Raw genomic sequence first — 23,431 nt, forward strand, 5'->3', positions numbered from 1 at the left:
ATGACAGCTGGGTGCAAGAAGGCAGTGAGGTCAGAGTGCAATGACAGCTGGGTGCAAGAAGGCAGTGAGGTCAGAGTGCAATGACAGCTGGGTGCAAGAAGGCAGTGAGGTCAGAGTGCAATGACAGTTGGAGGGCAAGAAGGCAGTGAGGTCAGAGTGCAAAGACAGATGGGTGCAAGAAGGCAGTGAGGTCAGAGTGAAATGACAGCTGGGTGCAAGAAGGCAGTGAGGTCAGAGTGCAATGACAGCTGGGTACAAGAAAGCAGTGAGGTCAGAGTGCAATGACAGCTGGGGGCAAGAAGGCAGTGAGGTCAGAGTGCAATGACAGCTGGGGGCAAGAAGGCAGTGAGGTCAGAGTGCAATGACAGCTGGGGGCAAGAAGGCAGTGAGGTCAGAGTGCAATGACAGCTGGGGGCAAGAAGGCAGTGAGGTCAGACTGACACATGGAGGGAATTACCTGCTCCAAACTCTCGTCCTCATTCAGGGTCCCGGAGACGCCATTGCTGTTAATTGGAATCTCCATGGTGGCGGCTTTACTCATCATCCCATCAGACATAGTGAACCTGCAATGGTGACAGTCAGGCATTAGCATTACAGACCACGGCGGCACGAGGGAGGCCACTCATTATACACCTAGGAATCATCCCGGCCCCCAGGGAATGGACCTAGAGGAAGGTATGATACAAAGGAAGGGGGGGAGGGACTCATGGAGGTGGCGAGTGGGGGAGATGTATGAACCTGGGGAAGGGATAGAGCAGTGATATGTGACTGGCTGGTGCATTATCACTGCGCACTTATCACTGCTTTATCACGTCTCCAGGCTTAATACATCTGCCCCAATGAGTGGTAAAGTACCAGCCAATCAGTGCCTAGCTGTCAGGTCACAGGCTGTGTTTGAAAAATGACAGGAGCTGGTTGACTGGTACTTTATCTCTCTTTATCCATTTCCACTTTATCACTTTCTAAGGCTTAATACTCCGCAGCCAGGCAGGCGGTGTCCTGTGTGACCAGCCCAAGTGGGGTCAGAAAGCCAGTCAGAGATCATTGTGCCGGGGAGCCAGTCAGAGATCATTGTGCCGGGGAGCCAGTCAGAGATCATTGTGCCGGGGAGCCAGTCAGAGATCACTGTGCCGGGGAGCCAGTCAGAGATCACTGTGCCGGGGAGCCAGTCAGAGATCACTGTGCCGGGGAGCCAGTCAGAGATCACTGTGCCAGGGAGCCAGTCAGAGATCATTGTGCTGGGGAGCCAGTCAGAGAGGGGAGCCAGTCAGAGATCACTGTGTCGGGGAGCCAGTCAGAGATCATTGTGCCGGGGAGCCAGTCAGAGAGGGTAGCCAGTCAGAGATCATTGTGCCAGGGAGCCAGTCAGAGAGGGGAGTCAGTCAGAGATCATTGTGCCGGGGAGCCAGTCAGAGATCATTGTGCTGGGAAGCCAGTCAGAGATCATTGTGCCGGGGAGCCAGTCAGAGATCATTGTGCCGGGGAGCCAGTCAGAGATCATTGTGCCGGGGAGCCAGTCAGAGATCATTGTGCCGGGGAGCCAGTCAGAGATCATTGTGCCGGGGAGCAAGTCAGAGATCATTGTGCCGGGGAGCCAGTCAGAGATCATTGTGCCGGGGAGCCAGTCAGAGATCATTGTGCCGGGGAGCCAGTCAGAGATCATTGTGCCGGGGAGCCAGTCAGAGATCACTGTGCCGGGAGAGCCAGTCAGAGATCACTGTGCCGGGGAGCCAGTCAGAGATCACTGTGCCGGGGAGTCAGTCAGAGATCATTGTGCCGGGGAGCCAGTCAGAGATCATTGTGCTGGGAAGCCAGTCAGAGAGGGGAGCCAGTCAGAGATCATTGTGCCGGGGAGCCAGTCAGAGATCATTGTGCCGGGGAGCCAGTCAGAGATCATTGTGCCGGGGAGCCAGTCAGAGATCATTGTGCCGGGGAGCCAGTCAGAGATCACTGTGCCGGGGAGCCAGTCAGAGATCACTGTGCCGGGGAGCCAGTCAGAGATCACTGTGCCGGGAGAGCCAGTCAGAGATCATTGTGCCGGGAGAGCCAGTCAGAGATCATTGTGCCGGGGAGCCAGTCAGAGATCATTGTGCCGGGGAGCCAGTCAGAGATCATTGTGCCGGGGAGCCAGTCAGAGATCACTGTGTCGGGGAGCCAGTCAGAGATCATTGTGCCGGGGAGCCAGTCAGAGATCATTGTGCCGGGGAGCCAGTCAGAGATCATTGTGCTGGGGAGTCAGTCAGAGATCATTGTGCTGGGGAGCCAGTCAGAGATCATTGTGCCGGGGAGCCAGTCAGCCAGTCAGAGATCATTGTGCCGGGGAGCCAGTCAGAGATCATTGTGCCGGGGAGCCAGTCAGAGATCATTGTGCTGGGGAGCCAGTCAGAGATCATTGTGCCGGGGAGCCAGTCAGAGAGGGGAGCCAGTCAGAGATCATTGTGCCGGGGAGCCAGTCAGAGATCATTGTGCCGGGGAGCCAGTCAGAGATCATTGTGCCGGGGAGCCAGTCAGAGAGGGGAGCCAGTCAGAGATCATTGTGCTGGGGAGCCAGTCAGAGATCATTGTGCCGGGGAGCCAGTCAGAGATCATTGTGCCGGGGAGCCAGTCAGAGATCATTGTGCAGGGGAGCCAGTCAGAGATCATTGTGCCGGGGAGCCAGTCAGAGATCATTGTGCCGGGGAGCCAGTCAGAGATCATTGTGCCGGGGAGCCAGTCAGAGATCATTGTGCCGGGGAGCCAGTCAGAGAGGGGAGCCAGTCAGAGATCATTGTGCCGGGGAGCCAGTCAGAGATCATTGTGCCGGGGAGCCAGTCTGAGAGGGGAGCCAGTCAGAGATCATTGTGCTGGGGAGCCAGTCAGAGATCACTGTGCCGGGGAGCCAGTCAGAGATCACTGTGCCGGGGAGCCAGTCAGAGATCACTGTGCCGGGGAGCCAGTCAGAGATCATTGTGCCGGGGAGCCAGTCAGAGATCATTGTGCTGGGGAGCCAGTCAGAGAGGGGAGCCAGTCAGAGATCATTGTGCCGGGGAGCCAGTCAGAGATCATTGTGCCGGGGAGCCAGTCAGAGATCACTGTGTCGAGGAGCCAGTCAGAGATCATTGTGCCGGGGAGCCAGTCAGAGAGGGGAGCCAGTCAGAGATCATTGTGCCAGGGAGCCAGTCAGAGAGGGGAGCCAGTCAGAGATCATTGTGCCGGGGAGCCAGTCAGAGATCATTGTGCCGGGGAGCCAGTCAGAGATCATTGTGCCGGGGAGCCAGTCAGAGATCATTGTGCCGGGGAGCCAGTCAGAGAGGGGAGCCAGTCAGAGATCATTGTGCCGGGGAGCCAGTCAGAGATCATTGTGCCGGGGAGCCAGTCAGAGATCATTGTGCCGGGGAGCCAGTCAGAGAGGGGAGCCAGTCAGAGATCATTGTGCCGGGGAGCCAGTCAGAGAGGGGAGCCAGTCAGAGATCATTGTGCCAGGGAGCCAGTCAGAGAGGGGAGCCAGTCAGAGATCATTGTGCCGGGGAGCCAGTCAGAGATCATTGTGCCGGGGAGCCAGTCAGAGATCATTGTGCCGGGGAGCCAGTCAGAAATCATTGTGCCGGGGAGCCAGTCAGAGAGGGGAGCCAGTCAGAGATCATTGTGCCGGGGAGCCAGTCAGAGATCATTGTGCCGGGGAGCCAGTCAGTCAGAGAGGGGAGCCAGTCAGAGATCATTGTGCCGGGGAGCCAGTCAGAGATCATTGTGCCGGGGAGCCAGTCAGAGATCATTGTGTCGGGGAGCCAGTCAGAGAGGGGAGCCAGTCAGAGATCATTGTGCTGGGGAGCCAGTCAGAGATCATTGTGCCGGGGAGCCAGTCAGAGATCATTGTGCCGGGGAGCCAGTCAGAGATCATTGTGCCGGGGAACCAGTCAGAGATCATTGTGCCGGGGAGCCAGTCAGAGATTATTGTGCCGGGGAGCCAGTCAGAGATCATTGTGCCGGGGAGCCAGTCAGAGATCATTGTGCCGGGGAGCCAGTCAGAGATCACTGTGCCGGGGAGCCAGTCAGAGATCACTGTGCCGGGGAGCCAGTCAGAGATCACTGTTCCGGGGAGCCAGTCAGAGATCACTGTTCCGGGGAGCCAGTCAGAGATCACTGTGCCGGGGAGCCAGTCAGAGATCACTGTCCCGGGGAGCCAGTCAGAGATCATTGTGCTGGGGAGCCAGTCAGAGAGGGGATCCAGTCAGAGATCATTGTGCCGGGGAGCCAGTCAGAGATCATTGTGCCGGGGAGCCAGTCAGAGAACAATGTGCCGGGGAGCCAGTCAGAGATCATTGTGCCGGGGAGCCAGTCAGAGATCATTGTGCCGGGGAGCCAGTCAGAGAGGGGAGCCAGTCAGAGATCATTGTGCCGGGGAGCCAGTCAGAGATCATTGTGCCGGGGAGCCAGTCCGAGATCATTGTGCCGGGGAGCCAGTCCGAGATCATTGTGCCGGGGAGCCAGTCAGAGATCACTGTGCCGGGGAGCCAGTCAGAGATCACTGTGCCGGGGAGCCAGTCAGAGATCACTGTGCCGGGGAGCCAGTCAGAGATCACTGTGCCGGGGAGCCAGTCAGAGATCATTGTGCCGGGGAGCCAGTCAGAGAGGGGAGCCAGTCAGAGATCATTGTGCCGGGGAGCCAGTCAGATCATTGTGCCAGGGAGCCAGTCAGAGATCATTGTGCCGGGGAGCCAGTCAGAGAGGGGAGCCAGTCAGAGATCATTGTGCTAGGGAGCCAGTCAGAGAGGGGAGCCAGTCAGAGATCATTGTGCCGGGGAGCCAGTCAGAGATCATTGTGCCGTGGGAGCCAGTCAGAAATCATTGTGCCGGGGAGCCAGTCAGAGATCATTGTGCCGGGGAGCCAGTCAGATATCATTGTGCAGGGTAGCCAGTCAGAGAGGGGAGCCAGTCAGAGATCATTGTGCCGGGGAGCCAGTCAGAGATCATTGTGCCGGGGAGCCAGTCAGAGATCATTGTGCCGGGGAGCCAGTCAGAGATCACTGTGCCGGGGAGCCAGTCAGAGATCATTGTGCCGGGGAGCCAGTCAGAGATCACTGTGCCGGGGAGCCAGTCAGAGATCATTGTGCTGGGGAGCCAGTCAGAGATCATTGTGCTGGGGAGCCAGTCAGAGATCATTGTGCTGGGGAGCCAGTCAGAGATCATTGTGCTGGGGAGCCAGTCAGCCAGTCAGAGATCATTGTGCTGGGGAGCCAGTCAGAGATCATTGTGCCGGGGAGCCAGTCAGAGATCATTGTGCTGGGGAGCCAGTCAGAGATCATTGTGCCGGGGAGCCAGTCAGCCAGTCAGAGATCATTGTGCCGGGGAGCCAGTCAGAGATCATTGTGCCGGGGAGCAAGTCAGAGATCATTGTGCCGGGGAGCCAGTCAGAGATCATTGTGCCGGGGAGCCAGTCAGAGATCATTGTGCCGGGGATCCAGTCAGAGATCATTGTGCCGGGGAGCCAGTCAGAGATCATTGTGCCGGGGAGCCAGTCAGCCAGTCAGAGATCATTGTGCCGGGGAGCTAGTCAGAGATCATTGTGCCGGGGAGCAAGTCAGAGATCATTGTGCTGGGGAGCAAGTCAGAGATCATTGTGCCGGGGAGCCAGTCAGAGATCATTGTGCCGGGGAGCCAGTCAGAGAGGGGAGCCAGTCAGAGATCATTGTGCCGGGGAGCCAGTCAGAGATCATTGTGCCGGGGAGCCAGTCAGAGATCATTGTGTCGGGGAGCCAGTCAGAGAGGGGAGCCAGTCAGAGATCATTGTGCTGGGGAGCCAGTCAGAGATCATTGTGCCGGGGGGCCAGTCAGAGATCATTGTGCCGGGGGGCCAGTCAGAGATCATTGTGCCGGGGAGCCAGTCAGAGATCATTGTGCCGGGGAGCCAGTCAGAGATCATTGTGCCGGGGAGCCAGTCAGAGATCATTGTGCCGGGGAGCCAGTCAGAGATCATTGTGCCGGGGATCCAGTCAGAGATCATTGTGCCGGGGAGCCAGTCAGAGATCATTGTGCCGGGGAGCCAGTCAGAGATCATTGTGCTGGGGAGCCAGTCAGAGATCATTGTGCCGGGGAGCCAGTCAGCCAGTCAGAGATCATTGTGCCGGGGAGCCAGTCAGAGATCATTGTGCTGGGGAGCCAGTCAGAGATCATTGTGCCGGGGAGCCAGTCAGAGAGGGGAGCCAGTCAGAGATCATTGTGTCGGGGAGCCAGTCAGAGAGGGGAGCCAGTCAGAGATCATTGTGCTGGGGAGCCAGTCAGAGATCATTGTGCCGGGGAGCCAGTCAGAGATCATTGTGCCGGGGAGCCAGTCAGAGATCATTGTGCCGGGGAGCCAGTCAGAGATCATTGTGCCGGGGAGCCAGTCAGAGATCATTGTGCCGGGGAGCCAGTCAGAGATCATTGTGCCGGGGAGCCAGTCAGAGATCATTGTGCCGGGGAGCCAGTCAGAGATCATTGTGCCGGGGAGCCAGTCAGAGATCATTGTGCCGGGGAGCCAGTCAGAGAGGGGAGCCAGTCAGAGATCATTGTGCTGGGGAGCCAGTCAGAGATCATTGTGCCGGGGAGCCAGTCAGAGATCATTGTGCTGGGGAGCCAGTCAGAGATCATTGTGCCGGGGAGCCAGTCAGCCAGTCAGAGATCATTGTGCCGGGGAGCCAGTCAGAGATCATTGTGCCGGGGAGCAAGTCAGAGATCATTGTGCTGGGGAGCAAGTCAGAGATCATTGTGCCGGGGAGCCAGTCAGAGATCATTGTGCCGGGGAGCCAGTCAGAGATCATTGTGCCGGGGAGCCAGTCAGAGATCATTGTGTCGGGGAGCCAGTCAGAGAGGGGAGCCAGTCAGAGATCATTGTGCTGGGGAGCCAGTCAGAGATCACTGTGCCGGGGAGCCAGTCAGAGATCACTGTGCCGGGGAGCCAGTCAGAGATCACTGCGCCGGGGAGCCAGTCAGAGATCATTGTGCTGGGGAGCCAGTCAGAGAGGGGAGCCAGTCAGAGATCATTGTGCCGGGGAGCCAGTCAGAGATCATTGTGCCGGGGAGCCAGTCAGAGATCATTGTGCCGGGGAGCCAGTCAGAGAGGGGAGCCAGTCAGAGATCATTGTGCCGGGGAGCCAGTCAGAGAGGGGAGCCAGTCAGAGATCATTGTGCCAGGGAGCCAGTCAGAGAGGGGAGCCAGTCAGAGATCATTGTGCCGGGGAGCCAGTCAGAGATCATTGTGCCGGGGAGCCAGTCAGAGATCATTGTGCCGGGGAGCCAGTCAGAAATCATTGTGCCAGGGAGCCAGTCAGAGAGGGGAGCCAGTCAGAGATCATTGTGCCGGGGAGCCAGTCAGAGATCATTGTGCCGGGGAGCCAGTCAGAGATCATTGTGCCGGGGAGCCAGTCAGAGAGGGGAGCCAGTCAGAGATCATTGTGCCGGGGAGCCAGTCAGAGATCATTGTGCCGGGGAGCCAGTCAGAGATCATTGTGTCGGGGAGCCAGTCAGAGAGGGGAGCCAGTCAGAGATCATTGTGCTGGGGAGCCAGTCAGAGATCATTGTGCCGGGGAGCCAGTCAGAGATCATTGTGCCGGGGAGCCAGAGATCATTGTGCCGGGGAGCCAGTCAGAGATCATTGTGCCGGGGAGCCAGTCAGAGATTATTGTGCCGGGGAGCCAGTCAGAGATCATTGTGCCGGGGAGCCAGTCAGAGATCACTGTGCCGGGGAGCCAGTCAGAGATCACTGTGCCGGGGAGCCAGTCAGAGATCACTGTGCCGGGGAGCCAGTCAGAGATCACTGTTCCGGGGAGCCAGTCAGAGATCACTGTGCCGGGGAGCCAGTCAGAGATCACTGTCCCGGGGAGCCAGTCAGAGATCATTGTGCTGGGGAGCCAGTCAGAGAGGGGATCCAGTCAGAGATCATTGTGCCGGGGAGCCAGTCAGAGATCATTGTGCCGGGGAGCCAGTCAGAGATCATTGTGCCGGGGAGCCAGTCAGAGAGGGGAGCCAGTCAGAGATCATTGTGCCGGGGAGTAAGTCAGAGATCATTGTGCCGGGGAGCCAGTCAGAGATCATTGTGCCGGGGAGCCAGTCAGAGATCATTGTGTCGGGGAGCCAGTCAGAGATCATTGTGCCGGGGAGCCAGTCAGAGATCACTGTGTCGGGGAGCCAGTCAGAGATCACTGTGCCGGGGAGCCAGTCAGAGATCATTGTGCCGGGGAGCCAGTCAGAGATCACTGTGCCGGGGAGCCAGTCAGAGATCACTGTGCCGGGGAGCCAGTCAGAGATCACTGTGCCGGGGAGCCAGTCAGAGATCACTGTGCCGGGGAGACAGTCAGAGATCATTGTGCTAGGGAGCCAGTCAGAGAGGGGAGCCAGTCAGAGATCATTGTGCCGGGGAGCCAGTCAGATCATTGTGCCGTGGGAGCCAGTCAGAAATCATTGTGCCGGGGAGCCAGTCAGAAATCATTGTGCCGGGGAGCCAGTCAGAGATCATTGTGCCGGGGAGCCAGTCAGAGAGGGGAGCCAGTCAGAGATCATTGTGCCGGGGAGCCAGTCAGAGATCATTGTGCCGGGGAGCCAGTCAGAGATCATTGTGCCGGGGAGCCAGTCAGAGATCATTGTGCCGGGGAGCCAGTCAGAGATCACTGTGCCGGGGAGCCAGTCAGAGATCACTGTGCCGGGGAGCCAGTCAGAGATCACTGTGCCGGGGAGCCAGTCAGAGATCATTGTGCCGGGGAGCCAGTCAGAGATCACTGTGCCGGGGAGCCAGTCAAGGATCATTGTGCCTGGCAGCAAGTCAGAGATCACTGTGCCGGGGAGCCAGTCAGAGATCATTGTGCCGGGGAGCCAGTCAGAGATCATTGTGCCGGGGAGCCAGTCAGAGATCATTGTGTCGGGGAGCCAGACAGAGAGGGTAGCCAGTCAGAGATCATTGTGCCGGGGAGCCAGTCAGAGATCATTGTGCCGGGGAGCCAGTCAGAGATCATTGTGCCGGGGAGCCAGTCAGAGATCATTGTGCCGGGGAGCCAGTCAGAGATCACTGTGCCGGGGAGCCAGTCAGAGATCACTGTGCCGGGGAGCCAGTCAGAGATCACTGTGCCGGGGAGCCAGTCAGAGATCACTGTGCCGGGGAGCCAGTCAGAAATCACTGTGCCGGGGAGCCAGTCAGAGATCACTGTGCCGGGGAGCCAGTCAGAGATCACTGTGCCGGGGAGCCAGTCAGAGATCATTGTGCCGGGGAGCCAGTCAGAGATCATTGTGCCTGGCAGCCAGTCAGAGATCACTGTGCCGGGGAGCCAGTCAGAGATCATTGTGTCGGGGAGCCAGTCAGAGAGGGGAGCCAGTCAGAGATCATTGTGCCGGGGAGCCAGTCAGAGATCATTGTGCCGGGGAGCCAGTCAGAGATCATTGTGCCGGGGAGCCAGTCAGAGATCATTGTGCCGGGGAGCCAGTCAGAGATCATTGTGCCGGGGAGCCAGTCAGAGAGGGGAGCCTGTCAGAGATCATTGTGCCGGGGAGCCAGTCAGAGATCATTGTGTCGGGGAGCCAGTCAGAGAGGGGAGCCAGTCAGAGATCATTGTGCTGGGGAGCCAGTCAGAGATCATTGTGCCGGGGAGCCAGTCAGAGATCATTGTGCCGGGGAGCCAGTCAGAGATCATTGTGCCGGGGAGCCAGAGATCATTGTGCCGGGGAGCCAGTCAGAGATCATTGTGCCGGGGAGCCAGTCAGAGATCATTGTGCCGGGGAGCCAGTCAGAGATCATTGTGCCGGGGAGCCAGTCAGAGATCATTGTGCCGGGGAGCCAGTCAGAGATCATTGTGTCGGGGAGCCAGTCAGAGAGGGGAGCCAGTCAGAGATCATTGTGCCGGGGAGCCAGTCAGAGATCATTGTGCCGGGGAGCCAGTCAGAGATCATTGTGCCGGGGAGCCAGTCAGAGATCATTGTGCCGGGGAGCCAGTCAGAGATCATTGTGCCGGGGAGCCAGTCAGAAATCAATTCCGCAGATAAGTCAGAGCGCAGTCTGACTGTCTGCGGACGATCCGTCAGGAAATTCAACAGCCAATTACATATGGCCGCGTCATGACCGATCTCTAAAATCTTGTTAATTAACACCGCTGGTACTACCGTATTCAAGGCGGAGCTATAGTCCACGAATAACAGTCTAACATAGGAGTCTCTATTTTCAAGGTGACACAGTACCCTGAGAAGCACCATGAGAGCTGCGTCTTCAGTTGTTCTGTTCGACCGATAGGCAAACTGATTGGGTGAAATCCCAGTGGTATGACACCCTTTACATGATTCAGAACATTTCATAATCAATGAAGTGAGAGCAATCGGCCTATTCATAGTTCAGACCGGTGACCACCGCAGTCTGGGAAATTGGAACCATTACTGAAGTTTTAAAACACCGCGGGACAATACATTGACTCAATGAAAAATAAAAAATCTCAGTAAGGATGCCTGCCAGTTACCCAGCACACGCCCGTTAAGGTGGGTACACACTAATAGATATATCTGCAGATATATCTATGGACGGATCGGGCAGTGTGTTCAGCATACACACTGCCCGATCCGTCGGGGACTGACGTCATGAACTGGGCGGGCGTGTACACACGCCCGCCCAGTTCAGCTGTCAATCACCGCCAGGCACCGCAGCATGTGTATGGGCGGTCGGCCGACCGCCCCGTACACACACAGCGACGCGCCAATATATCGGTAGATATATTGGCCGTCGGCTGTGCTGCGCGGCCGACGCGATATGTCTGTGAACTCCGTCGTTCACAGACGTATCGGCCGTACACACTGGCCGACGGTCCCGCGATATATCGGCCGTTCAAGAGAACGGCCGATATATCGACCAGTGTGTACGGGCCTTAAGACTCAGCCCGGAATACTATCCGGCCCAGGAGCCTTCCCGGCGTCGTTCTGCGGAGACAATTCCTAAATTCATCTTCAGTCAGAGTCAGAGAGCGATCTGAATGGGAGCCAGAGGGATTACCAATACAAGTTTTTACCTCTGCATAACGTGCATAAAAATGATTTAGCTCATCAGCCAAAGAACCACCTGACTTAGGAGAAGTTGAACCATTATAATCGGTAATGCATTTAATTCCTCTCCACATCGACCTGGCGTCACCTGACGGTTTTTAATCCTATTTGAGTAAACTTCCTTAGCGAGACGAAGACCTTTTTTAAATTAGAACGGGCAATCGTATAAGCTAAATGATCCTTTGCTCTAAACGTTCTATCCCTACCCCTCAATAGAGAGTGAACCTCGTTATTCATCCAAGGTTTATCATTTGAGAAAATACGAACTACCTTCCTCTTAGTGACACTTTCTATGCAGCAATTTATATACAGTGACACCACTGATTCCAGAAGATCGATATCAACACCTAAATCCCCTGCATCCTCCTCAATGAACTGATCCCAATCGGTGCATTCAAAACAGCCCTGCAGACTTAGTAAGGCTCCCTCTGGCCAAATCTGGACTTCCCTAGTAACTGGTCTGTTCCTCCCTTATACCAACAGATATTTGGGAATTAACCAGAGCGATCGGACTGCCCAACATGAGGGCACAAAAGACATTTGTAAGCATGTCTGACATTAGTATAAACATGGTGGAGAGTATTAGCCCCCCGGGTTGGTACCAACACATTCTGTACAAATTTAGGGAACACAGATTTTAAGTTCACCTAACTAAAATCTCCGGCAACAATAAATGCACAGTCCGGGTGTAGAGTCAGATGTTTAGAGAATGAAATAAGCTAGATATCGAATACTAAGGCGAAATTCGCTTGTGGAGGGATATACACTGCGGCTACAAAAACACAGAAAATTCCCGGGGGAAATAAAATGGCCTACACCGCAGAAGCATAAGTTCCAGATCAGCAGAACAAGAGGTCCGCATTAGAGCACCATCTATCATGGATATATATGCAAAGACCACCGCCTTTTTTCTTTCCAGACTCCAAAGTCCTGTCGACTCTAAACAAAGTTCTATCGGACAACTCAGTAGGACAGTCCGGGTCACTCGCCCCTAGCCAAGTCTCAGTAAATAACAAGGAGCAGTTAGCTAATGTCCGGTTACAGGCAATTCCCAGCCTAGCCTCATCCAGCTGATTAGTGAGAGAACTCACATTTTCTACAAATATTCCAGGCAAGGGAGAGTTAAAAAGCGGATGCCTCTTTCTTGCCAGAAGGCCAGCTCTCTTTCCCCTTTTCTGCTTCCTCAGCCTGCGGGAATGCCGGCTCAGCTGCAAATATTGCTGCCAACTCTGCACCACCTCCCAGTGCCTGGCCCCACCACGACTCCAACGTTCTGCCGGCACCCAGCTGCGGTGATGGAAGCTCTCTCCCTTGGTGCTGCCAGCAGCCACAGGAGGTGCGCCCGCCGACGCTACCCACAGCATAACCGCAGCTCCCCTCTGCCTGCTGGGATGATGTAGACTCTCTCCCCGGATGCCAGAACTCCCTCCCGGGATTCCGTCCACAGCAGGGACCCAATATCCACGGGAAGCCACTGCCCAGGTGACCCCAGCATCATCGCCCAGGGACGCAGCATCAGAAGTCGGGGATATGACCGGAGACTCTAACCAGGTGACCCCAGCATCACTATCCAAGGGCGCAGAACCAGAAGCCGGGGACATGACCAGAGACGCGGCATCGAACACACCGCCAGCAGCTTCCACGGAGGCACCCACTCTCAGCGCCAGGAACAGAAGATCTTGCCGGGAGTACTGGATCCTCCCCGCGGCAGATGGACCAGCAGTCAAGAGCGGCACCAGCAGCATCAGAACCGGCAGGATTCGGGGTCACGGTCCATGCTCCCTCCTAGACATGAGCACTGCAGCCGCTGCATATCTACGCGCCGCCATGACACTGCGTATCTACGCGCCGCCAGAGGATGCAATTACGGAGATCCCCCAAGCTAAAGACATTTGGCTAATAGTGAGCCTCACACCTCGTGAAGATCGCCCTGGGTTCATGGGAAGAGGATGCAATGCGGAGATCCCACATCAGGGAACGTAGTAGAGAGCGGCACCTATCAGGGAGAGAACAAGAGAGCGGCATGTATCAGGGAGAGGAGGAGAGAGCGGCATGTATCAGGGAGAGGAGGAGAGAGCGGCGTGTATCAGGGAGAGGAGGAGAGAGCGGCGTGTATCAGGGAGAGGAGGAGAGAGCGGCGCCCATCAGGGAGAGGAGGAGGGAGCCAGTCAGAGAGGGGAGCCAGTCAGAGATCATTGTGCCGGGGAGCCAGTCAGAGATCATTGTGCCGGGGAGCCAGTCAGAGATCATTGTGCCGGGGAGCCAGTCAGAGATCATTGTGCCGGGGAGCCAGTCAGAGATCATTGTGCCGGGGAGCCAGTCAGAAATCATTGTGCCGGGGAGCCAGTCAGAAATCATTGTGCTGGGAAGCCAGTCAGAGAGGGGAGCCAGTCAGAGATCATTGTGCCGGGGAGCCAGTCAGAGATCATTGTGCCGGGGAGCCAGTCAGAGATCATTGTGCCGGGGAGCCAGTCAGAGATCATTGTGCCGGGGAGCCAGTCAGAGATCATTGTGCCGGGGAGCCAGTCAGAGATCATTGTGCCGGGGAGCCAGTCAGAGATCACTGTGCCGGGGAGCCAGTCAGAGATCACTGTGCCGGGGAGCCAGTCAGAGATCATTGTGCTGGGGAGCCAGTCAGAGAGGGGAGCCAGTCAGAGATCATTGTGCCGGGGAGCCAGTCAGATCATTGTGCCAGGGAGCCAGTCAGAGATCACTGTGTCGGGGAGACAGTCAGAGATCATTGTGCCGGGGAGCCAGTCAGAGAGGGGAGCCAGTCAGAGATCATTGTGCCAGGGAGCCAGTCAGAGAGGGGAGCCAGTCAGAGATCATTGTGCCGGGGAGCCAGTCAGAGATCATTGTGCCGTGGGAGCCAGTCAGAAATCATTGTGCCGGGGAGCCAGTCAGAAATCATTGTGCCGGGGAGCCAGTCAGAGATCATTGTGCAGGGAAGCCAGTCAGAGAGGGGAGCCAGTCAGAGATCATTGTGCCGGGGAGCCAGTCAGAGATCATTGTGCCGGGGAGCCAGTCAGAGATCATTGTGCAGGGGAGCCAGTCAGAGATCACTGTGCCGGGGAGCCAGTCAGAGATCACTGTGCCGGGGAGCCAGTCAGAGATCACTGTGCCGGGGAGCCAGTCAGAGATCACTGTGCCGGGGAGCCAGTCAGAGATCATTGTGCCGGGGAGCCAGTCAGAGATCATTGTGCCGGGGAGCCAGTCAGAGATCATTGTGCCGGGGAGCCAGTCAGAGAGGGGAGCCAGTCAGAGATCATTGTGCCGGGGAGCCAGTCAGAGATCATTGTGCCGGGGAGCCAGTCAGAGAGGGGAGCCAGTCAGAGATCATTGTGCCAGGGAGCCAGTCAGAGATCATTGTGCCGGGGAGCCAGTCAGAGATCATTGTGTCGTGGGAGCCAGTCAGAAATCATTGTGCCGGGGAGCCAGTCAGAAATCATTGTGCCGGGGTGCCGGGGAGCCAGTCAGAGATCACTGTGCCGGGGAGCCAGTCAGAGATCACTCTGCCGGGGAGCCAGTTAGAGATCACTGTGCCGGGGAGCCAGTCAGAGATCACTGTGCCGGGGAGCCAGTCAGAGATCACTGTGCTGGGGAGCCAGTCAGAGATCATTGTGCCTGGCAGCCAGTCAGAGATCACTGTGCCGGGGAGCCAGTCAGAGATCATTGTGCCGGGGAGCCAGTCAGAGAGGGGAGCCAGTCAGAGATCATTGTGCCGGGGAGCCAGTCAGAGATCATTGTGCCGGGGAGCCAGTCAGAGATCATTGTGCCGGGGAGCCAGTCAGAGATCATTGTGTCGGGGAGCCAGTCAGAGAGGGTAGCCAGTCAGAGATCATTGTGCCGGGGAGCCAGTCAGAGATCATTGTGCCGGGGAGCCAGTCAGAGAGGGGAGCCAGTCAGAGATCATTGTGCCGGGGAGCCAGTCAGAGATCATTGTGTCGGGGAGCCAGTCAGAGAGGGGAGCCAGTCAGAGATCATTGTGCTGGGGAGCCAGTCAGAGATCATTGTGCCGGGGAGCCAGTCAGAGATCATTGTGCCGGGGAGCCAGTCAGAGATCATTGTGCCGGGGAGCCAGTCAGAGAGGGTAGCCAGTCAGAGATCATTGTGCCGGGGAGCCAGTCAGAGATTATTGTGCCGGGGAGCCAGTCAGAGATCATTGTGCCGGGGAGCCAGTCAGAAATCATTGTGCCGGGGAGCCAGTCAGAAATCATTGTGTCGGGGAGCCAGTCAGAGAGGGGAGCCAGTCAGAGAGGGGAGCCAGTCAGAGATCATTGTGCCGGGGAGCCAGTCAGAGATTATTGTGCCGGGGAGCCAGTCAGAGATCATTGTGCCGGGGAGCCAGTCAGAAATCATTGTGCCGGGGAGCCAGTCAGAAATCATTGTGTCGGGGAGCCAGTCAGAGAGGGGAGCCAGTCAGAGAGGGGAGCCAGTCAGAGATCATTGTGCCGGGGAGCCAGTCAGAGATCATTGTGCCGGGGAGCCAGTCAGAGATCATTGTGCCGGGGAGCCAGTCAGAAATCATTGCGCTGGGGAGCCAGTCAGAGGGAGCCAGTCAGAGATCATTGTGCCGGGGAGCCAGTCAGAGATCATTGCGCTGAGAAGCCACTGAGGGCCAGGGGGCCTGTGTCTGAACCTGTAGGAGGCAGGGGAGTGAGTTACACGTTGCTGGGAAGAAGCCAGGCCAGTGAGCCTGAGTGTGAGTGGTAGGCCTTACTGCAGCGGTCAGAGACAGGACTGGGCTTCATGATGCAGACTAGCTGCCCACATATCGGGGGAGTCAGATAAGCGAGTCAGAGCCCTGGATGGGTGTTTCTGGTTTTGTTTCATTTCCGCTGTCAGTAAAGCATTACTTTCATTTATATACCGGATAAGCTGTTTGGATCCAGATTCAGCACCTAGACACTGCACCAATACACCCCTCTACCGTGCTAATTACCCCATATCATCTCTCTCTCTCCTATACATCCAATCCATGACTATATCCCATTCATATATTCAGTGCGTTCCCTGACCCAGTATTACACACCCAGCGGGAGCACTGCACACGTGGGGGATATGTGGCCACGTCATAAAGAGTAACACGCTGCATCTGTGTAACGGGATAAGCGCTGTCATTCACCAGACACACCCCGCCCTCCCATTCTACCGCCAAAGCGTATGATGGGGATATTGAGCGATGAATGCAGATCTGCGCCCATCTACTTCAGCACGGGGCAAAGCCGCCCAGCGTGTGTGATGCCGCCCCGCAATGCGTCCGCAAAATATAATTGCAAATGTATTGCTTTGAGGTTGACCAGCTGGCAGGTGGTCCGGCACCATTTTTTATCTCAGAGCGGCTGCGTGTAACGTCACGCAGCCGCCCCGGAAACAGTCCGGACATGCCTGTGTTGTCCAGACCATGGCCATAAAACGCTGCGTAACCCCCTCCCCGACGGCCGCCGCTGCGTCCATCTCTTAATAAGGCCCAATGTTTCTCCGGATGGACCGGTAACATTGATAGTGGTATTTGCAGTACGCCTCCGACCACACTGGGAAGATAAGAATAATTTACTGTCTCTACAACATGAAACATGTATAGCGCAATTACACACAGTTCTCTCATGTCATATAAAAAACACACCGATGAATAAAATGAGCAAAGCTGAGAATTCAATAAAACAACCACAGAGGGGAAGAAGCCATTCCTCCGCCTGCTGGTTCCACACCCCAGACACCTGTAACGTCTCCCTGACGGCATGAGGGAAAGAAGCACATTACATGGGTGACTCCTATCTCCAATCATCTTATTTGCCATGGACAGACTCCTTGCGCTGAGTAATCCGCCAACCTAGGCAAAGATTGGCCAATGATCCTCTCCGCAGATTTACTCACTCAATCCAAGGCAACAAGATCACAACACTTGGCGTTACCATACCGCGCCGTGATCGCGTAGGTCAGCAAACTCTCAATCACGCAGCGAGAAAAATGAACCAAAATAGGTTTCTGCAGACCTCCTGCTCGGAGCTTCTGCAGAAAGAAAAGGCGTTGCTGGGCCTTCCCAACCACTACCCTGATATGCAGAGACCATGATAAGTCCTCGGTAAATTTAATCTTCAAAAATTTCACATCGGTGACCCTATCCCCCTCCTCAGCATTCAATATCAGCGGCGAATGCTGGATCTCGTAGATTTCCTGAAGTCTATCACCACCTCCTTGGTTTTCTTACTGTTTAATAACAGGTTATTTCCCCCCCCCCCCCCAGTCTGCGAGTCTTCTCACTTCCTCTCTATATCTGTCCTCATCTCCTCCCGTTATCAAACCCACTATCGCGGTATCATCCGCAAACATTATCACAGAGGTCGTGTCCGAATTGGACTCGCAGACAGAGGTATACAAGGAGTATAAGAAAGGGCTAAAGACACAACACTGCGGAACTCCTACGTTTAACACCAATTCCGCAGATAAGTCAGAGCCCAGTCTGACTGTCTGCGGACGATCCGTCAGGAAATTCAACAGCCAATTACTTATGGCCGCGTCATGACCGATCTCTAAAATCTTGTTAATTAACACCGCTGGTACTACCGTATTGAAGGCGGAGCTATAGACCACGAATAACAGTCTAACATAGGAGTCTCTATTTCAAGGTGACACAGTACCCTGAGAAGCACCATGAGAGCTGCGTCTTCAGTTGTTCTGTTCGACCGATAGGCAAACTGATTGGGGTGAAATCCCAGTGGTATGACACCCTTTACATGATTCAGAACATTTCATAATCAATGAAGTGAGAGCAATCGGCCTATTCATAGTTCAGACCGGTGACCACCGCAGTCTGGGAAATTGGAACCATTACTGAAGTTTTAAAACACCGCGGGACAATACATTGACTCAATGAAAAATAAAAAATCTCAGTAAGGATGCCTGCCAGTTACCCAGCACACGCCCGTTAAGGTGGGTACACACTAATAGATATATCTGCAGATATATCTATGGACGGTTCGGGCAGTGTGTTCAGCATACACACTGCCCGATCCGTCGGGGACTGACGTCATGAACTCCGCAGAACGACGCCGGGAAGGCTCCTGGGCCGGATAGTATTCCGGGCTGTGTCTTAAGGCCCGTACACACTGGTCGATATATCGGCCGTTCTCTTGAACGGCCGATATATTGCGGGACCGTCGGCCAGTGTGTACGGCCGATATGTCTGTGAACTCCGTCGTTCACAGACGTATCGCGTCGGCCGCGCAGCACAGCCGACGGCCAATATATCTACCGATATATTGGCGCGTCGCTGTGTGTGTACGCCGACCGCCCGTACACATGCTGCAGTGGCCGGCGGTGATTGATAGCTGAACTGGTCGGGCGTGTGTACACGCCCGCCCGACCAGTTCAGCTATCAATCACCGCCGGCCACTGCAGCATGTGTACGGGCGGTCGGCGTACACACACAGCGACGCGCCAATATATCGGTAGATATATTGGCCGTCGGCTGTGCTGCGCGGCCGACGCGATACGTCTGTGAACGACGGAGTTCACAGACATATCGGCCGTACACACTGGCCGACGGTCCCGCAATATATCGGCCGTTCAAGAGAACGGCCGATATATCGACCAGTGTGTACGGGCCTTAAGACACAGCCCGGAATACTATCCGGCCCAGGAGCCTTCCCGGCGTCGTTCTGCGGAGACAATTCCTAAATTCATCTTCAGTCAGAGTCAGAGAGCGATCTGAATGGGAGCCAGAGGGATTACCAATACAAGTTTTTACCTCTGCATAACGTGCATAAAAATGATTTAGCTCATCAGCCAAAGAACCACCTGACTTAGGAGAAGTTGAACCATTATAATCGGTAATGCATTTAATTCCTCTCCACATCGACATGGCGTCACCTGACGGTTTTTAATCCTATTTGAGTAAGCTTCCTTAGCGAGACGAAGACCTTTTTTAAATTAGAACGGGCAATCGTATAAGCTAAATGATCCTTTGCTCTAAACGTTGTATCCCTACCCCTCAATAGAGAGCGAACCTCGTTATTCATCCAAGGTTTATCATTTGAGAAAATACGAACTACCTTCCTCTTAGTGACACTTTCTATGCAGCAATTTATATACAGTGACACCACTGATTCCAGAAGATCGATATCAACACCTAAATCCCCTGCATCCTCCTCAATGAACTGATCCCAATCGGTGCATTCAAAACAGCCCTGCAGACTTAGTAAGGCTTTCTCTGGCCAAATCTGGACTTCCCTAGTAACTGGCCTGTTCCTCCCTTATACCAACAGATATTTGGGAATTAACCAGAGCGATCGGACTGCCCAACATGAGGGCACAAAAGACATTTGTAAGCATGTCTGACATTAGTATAAACATGGTGGAGAGTATTAGCCCCCCGGGTTGGTACCAACACATTCTGTACAAATTTAGGGAACACAGATTTTAAGTTCACCTAACTAAAATCTCCGGCAACAATAAATGCACAGTCCGGGTGTAGAGTCAGATGTTTAGAGAATTAAATAAGCTAGATATCGAATACCAAGGCGAAATTCGCTTGTGGAGGGATATACACTGCGGCTACAAAAACACCGAAAATTCCCGGGGAAAATAAAATGGCCTACACCGCAGAAGCATAAGTTCCAGATCAGCAGAACAAGAGGTCCGCATTAGAGCACCATCTATCATGGATATATATGCAAAGACCACCGCCTTTTTTCTTTCCAGACTCCAAAGTCCTGTCGACTCTAAACAAAGTTCTATCGGACAACTCAGTAGGACAGTCCGGGTCACTCGCCCCTAGCCAAGTCTCAGTAAATAACAAGGAGCAGTTAGCTAATGTCCGGTTACAGGCAATTCCCAGCCTAGCCTCATCCAGCTGATTAGTGAGAGAACTCACATTTTCTACAAATATTCCAGGCAAGGGAGAGTTAAAAAGCGGATGCCTCTTTCTTGCCAGAAGGCCAGCTCTCTTTCCCCTTTTCTGCTTCCTCAGCCTGCGGGAATGCCGGCTCAGCTGCAAATATTGCTGCCAACTCTGCACCACCTCCCAGTGCCTGGCCCCACCACGACTCCAACGTTCTGCCGGCACCCAGCTGCGGTGATGGAAGCTCTCTCCCTTGGTGCTGCCAGCAGCCACAGGAGGTGCGCCCGCCGACGCTACCCACAGCATAACCGCATCTCCCCTCTGCCTGCTGGGATGATGTAGACTCTCTCCCCGGATGCCAGAACTCCCTCCCGGGATTCCGTCCACAGCAGGGACCCAATATCCACGGGAAGCCACTGCCCAGGTGACCCCAGCATCATCGCCCAGGGACGCAGCATCAGAAGTCGGGGATATGGCCGGAGACTCTAACCAGGTGACCCCAGCATCACTATCCAAGGGCGCAGAACCAGAAGCCGGGGACATGACCAGAGACGCGGCATCGAACACACCGCCAGCAGCTTCCACGGAGGCACCCACTCTCAGCGCCAGGAACAGAAGATCTTGCCGGGAGTACTGGATCCTCCCCGCGGCAGATGGACCAGCAGTCAAGAGCGGCACCAGCAGCATCAGAACCGGCAGGATTCGGGGTCACGGTCCATGCTCCCTCCTAGACATGAGCACTGCAGCCGCTGCATATCTACGCGCCGCCATGACACTGCGTATCTACGCGCCGCCAGAGGATGCAATTACGGAGATCCCCCAAGCTAAAGACATTTGGCTAATAGTGAGCCTCACACCTCGTGAAGATCGCCCTGGGTTCATGGGAAGAGGATGCAATGCGGAGATCCCACATCAGGGAACGTAGTAGAGAGCGGCACCTATCAGGGAGAGAACAAGAGAGCGGCATGTATCAGGGAGAGGAGGAGAGAGCGGCATGTATCAGGGAGAGGAGGAGAGAGCGGCGTGTATCAGGGAGAGGAGGAGAGAGCGGCGCCCATCAGGGAGAGGAGGAGAGAGCGGCCCCATCAGGGAGAGGAGGAGAGAGCGGCACCTATCAGGGAGAGAAAAAGAGAGCGGCACCTATCAGGGAGAGAACAAGAGAGCGGCATGTATCAGGGAGAGGAGGAGATAGCGGCATGTATCAGGGAGAGGAGGAGAGAGCGGCATGTATCAGGGAGAGGAGGAGAGAGCGGCGCCCATCAGGGAGAGGAGGAGAGAGCGGCCCCATCAGAGAGAGGAGGAGAGAGCGGCCCCATCAGGGAGAAGAGAAGAGAGCGGCCCCATCAGGAAAAGGAGTAGAGAGCGGCACCTATCAGGGAGAGAACAAGAGAGCGGCATGTATCAGGGAGAGGAGGAGAGAGCGGCACCTATCAGGGAGAGAAAAAGAGAGCGGCACCTATCAGGGAGAGAACAAGAGAGCGGCATGTATCAGGGAGAGGAGGAGAAAGCGGCGCCCATCAGGGAGAGGAGGAGAGAGCGGCCCCATCAGAGAGAGGAGGAGAGAGCGGCCCCATCAGAGAGAGGAGGAAAGAGCGGCCCCATCAGAGAGAGGAGGAAAGAGCGGCCCCATCAGGGAGAGGAGTAGAGAGCGGCACCTATCAGGGAGAGAACAAGAGAGCGGCATGTATCAGGGAGAGGAGGAGAGAGTGGCGCCCATCAGGGAGAGGAGGAGAGAGCGGCCCCATCAGGGAGAGGAGGAGAGAGCGGCCCCATCAGGGAGAGGAGGAGAGAGCGGCCCCATCAGGGAAAGGAGGAGAGAGCGGCCCCATCAGGGAGAGGAGGAGAGAGCGGCCCCATCAGGGAGAGGAGGAGAGAGCAGACCCATCAGGGAGAGGAGGAGAAAGCGGTGCCCATCAGGGAGAGAACAAGAGAGCGGCACCATCAGGGAGAGGAGGAGAGAGCGGTGCCCATCAGGGAGAGGAGGAGAAGGCGGCATGTATCAGGGAGAGGAGGAGAGAGCGGCGCCCATCAGGGAGAGGAGGAGAGAGCGGCGCCATCAGGGAGAGGAGGAGAGAGCGGCGACATCAGGGAGAGGAGGAGAGAGCGGCGCCCATCAGGGAGAGGAGGAGAGAGCGGCGCCCATCAGGGAGAGGAGGAGAGAGCGGCGCCCATCAGGGAGAGGAGGAGAGAGCGGCGCCCATCAGGAAGAGGAAGAGAGAGTGGCGCACATCAGGGAGAGGAGGAGAGAGAGCGGCGCACATCAGGGAGAGGAGGAGAGAGAGCGGCGCACATCAGGGAGAGGAGGAGAGAGCGGCGCGTATCATGGAGAGGAGGAGAGAGCGGCGCCCATCAGGCAGAGGAGGAGAGAGCGGCGCCCATCAGGGAGAGGAGGAGAGAGCGGCCCCATCAGGGAGAGAACAAGAGAGCGGCGAATATCAGGGAGAGGAGGAGAGAGCGGCGCCCATCAGGGAGAGGAGGAGAGAGCGGCACCCATCAGGAAGAGGAGGAGAGAGCAGCACCCATCAGGGAGAGGAGGAGAGAGCAGCACCCATCAGGGAGAGAACAACAGAGCGGCATGTATCAGGGAGAGGAGGAGAGAGCGGCATGTATCAGGGAGAGGAGGAGAGAGCGGCGCCCATCAGGGAGACGAGGAGAGAGCGGCCCCATCAGGGAGAGGAGGAGAGAGCGGCCCCATCAGGGAGAGGAGGAGAGAGCGGCCCCATCAGGGAGAGAACAAGAGAGCAGCATGTATCAGGGAGAGGAGGAGAGAGCGGCATGTATCAGGGAGAGAAGAAGAGAGCTGCCCCATCAGGGAGAGGAGGAGAGAGCGGACCCATCAGGGAGAGGAGGAGAGAGCGGTGCCCATCAGGGAGAGGAGAGAGCGGCCCCATCAGGGAGAGAACAAAAGAGCGGCCCCATCAGGGAGAGAACAAGAGAGCGGCTCCATCAGGGAGAGAACAAGAGAGTGGCATGTATCAGGGAGAGGAGGAGAGAGCAGACCCATCAGGGAGAAGAGGAGAGAGCGGTGCCCATCAGGGAGAGGAGGAGAGAGCGGCTCCATCAGGGAGAGGAGGAGAGAGCGGTGCCCATCAGGGAGAGGAGGAGAGAGCGGCCCCATCAGGGAAAGGGGGAGAGAGCGTCTTCATCAGGGAGAGGAGGAGAGAGCGGTGCCCATCAGGGAGAGGAGGAGAGAGCGGCATGTATCATGGAGAGGAGGAGAGAGCGGCCCCATCAGGGAGAGGAGGAGAGAGCGGACCCATCAGGGAGAGGAGGAGAAAGCGGTGCCCATCAGGGAGAGGAGGAGAGAGCGGTGCCCATCAGGGAGAGGAGGAGAGAGCGGTGCCCATCAGGGAGAGGAGGAGAGAGCGGTGCCCATCAGGGAGAGGAGGAGAGAGCGGTGCCCATCAGGGAGAGGAGGAGAGAGCGGTGCCCATCAGGGAGAGGAGGAGAGAGCGGCATGTATCAGGTAGAGGAGGAGAGAGCGGCCCCATCAGGGAGAGGAGGAGAGAGCGGACCCATCAGGGAGAGGAGGAGAGAGCGGTGCCCATCAGGGAGAGGAGGAGA

The 23,431-nt window shown here is 56.3% G+C and overlaps 1 protein-coding gene across 4 annotated transcripts in view; it reads right to left on the reverse strand.

The window, feature by feature from the left end:
- Window positions 1-23,431, reverse strand: part of ARFIP2 (ADP ribosylation factor interacting protein 2) — a 157,915-nt gene that overhangs the window by 82,781 nt on the left and 51,703 nt on the right. For all 4 annotated transcript variants that reach the window (XR_010196544.1, XM_063950778.1, XM_063950776.1 and 1 more), the window contains exon 2: window positions 458-563. Coding sequence is in view for 3 of the 4 variants with exons in the window: in XM_063950778.1 (XP_063806848.1) it covers window positions 458-556 (99 nt within the window). In the remaining variant the exon portion in view is untranslated. The remainder of the gene's footprint in view (window positions 1-457; window positions 564-23,431) is intronic.

Source organism: Pseudophryne corroboree, chromosome 2 (genome assembly GCF_028390025.1).
Source record: "Pseudophryne corroboree isolate aPseCor3 chromosome 2, aPseCor3.hap2, whole genome shotgun sequence".
In the NCBI taxonomy this organism is placed as follows: domain Eukaryota; kingdom Metazoa; phylum Chordata; class Amphibia; order Anura; family Myobatrachidae; genus Pseudophryne; species Pseudophryne corroboree.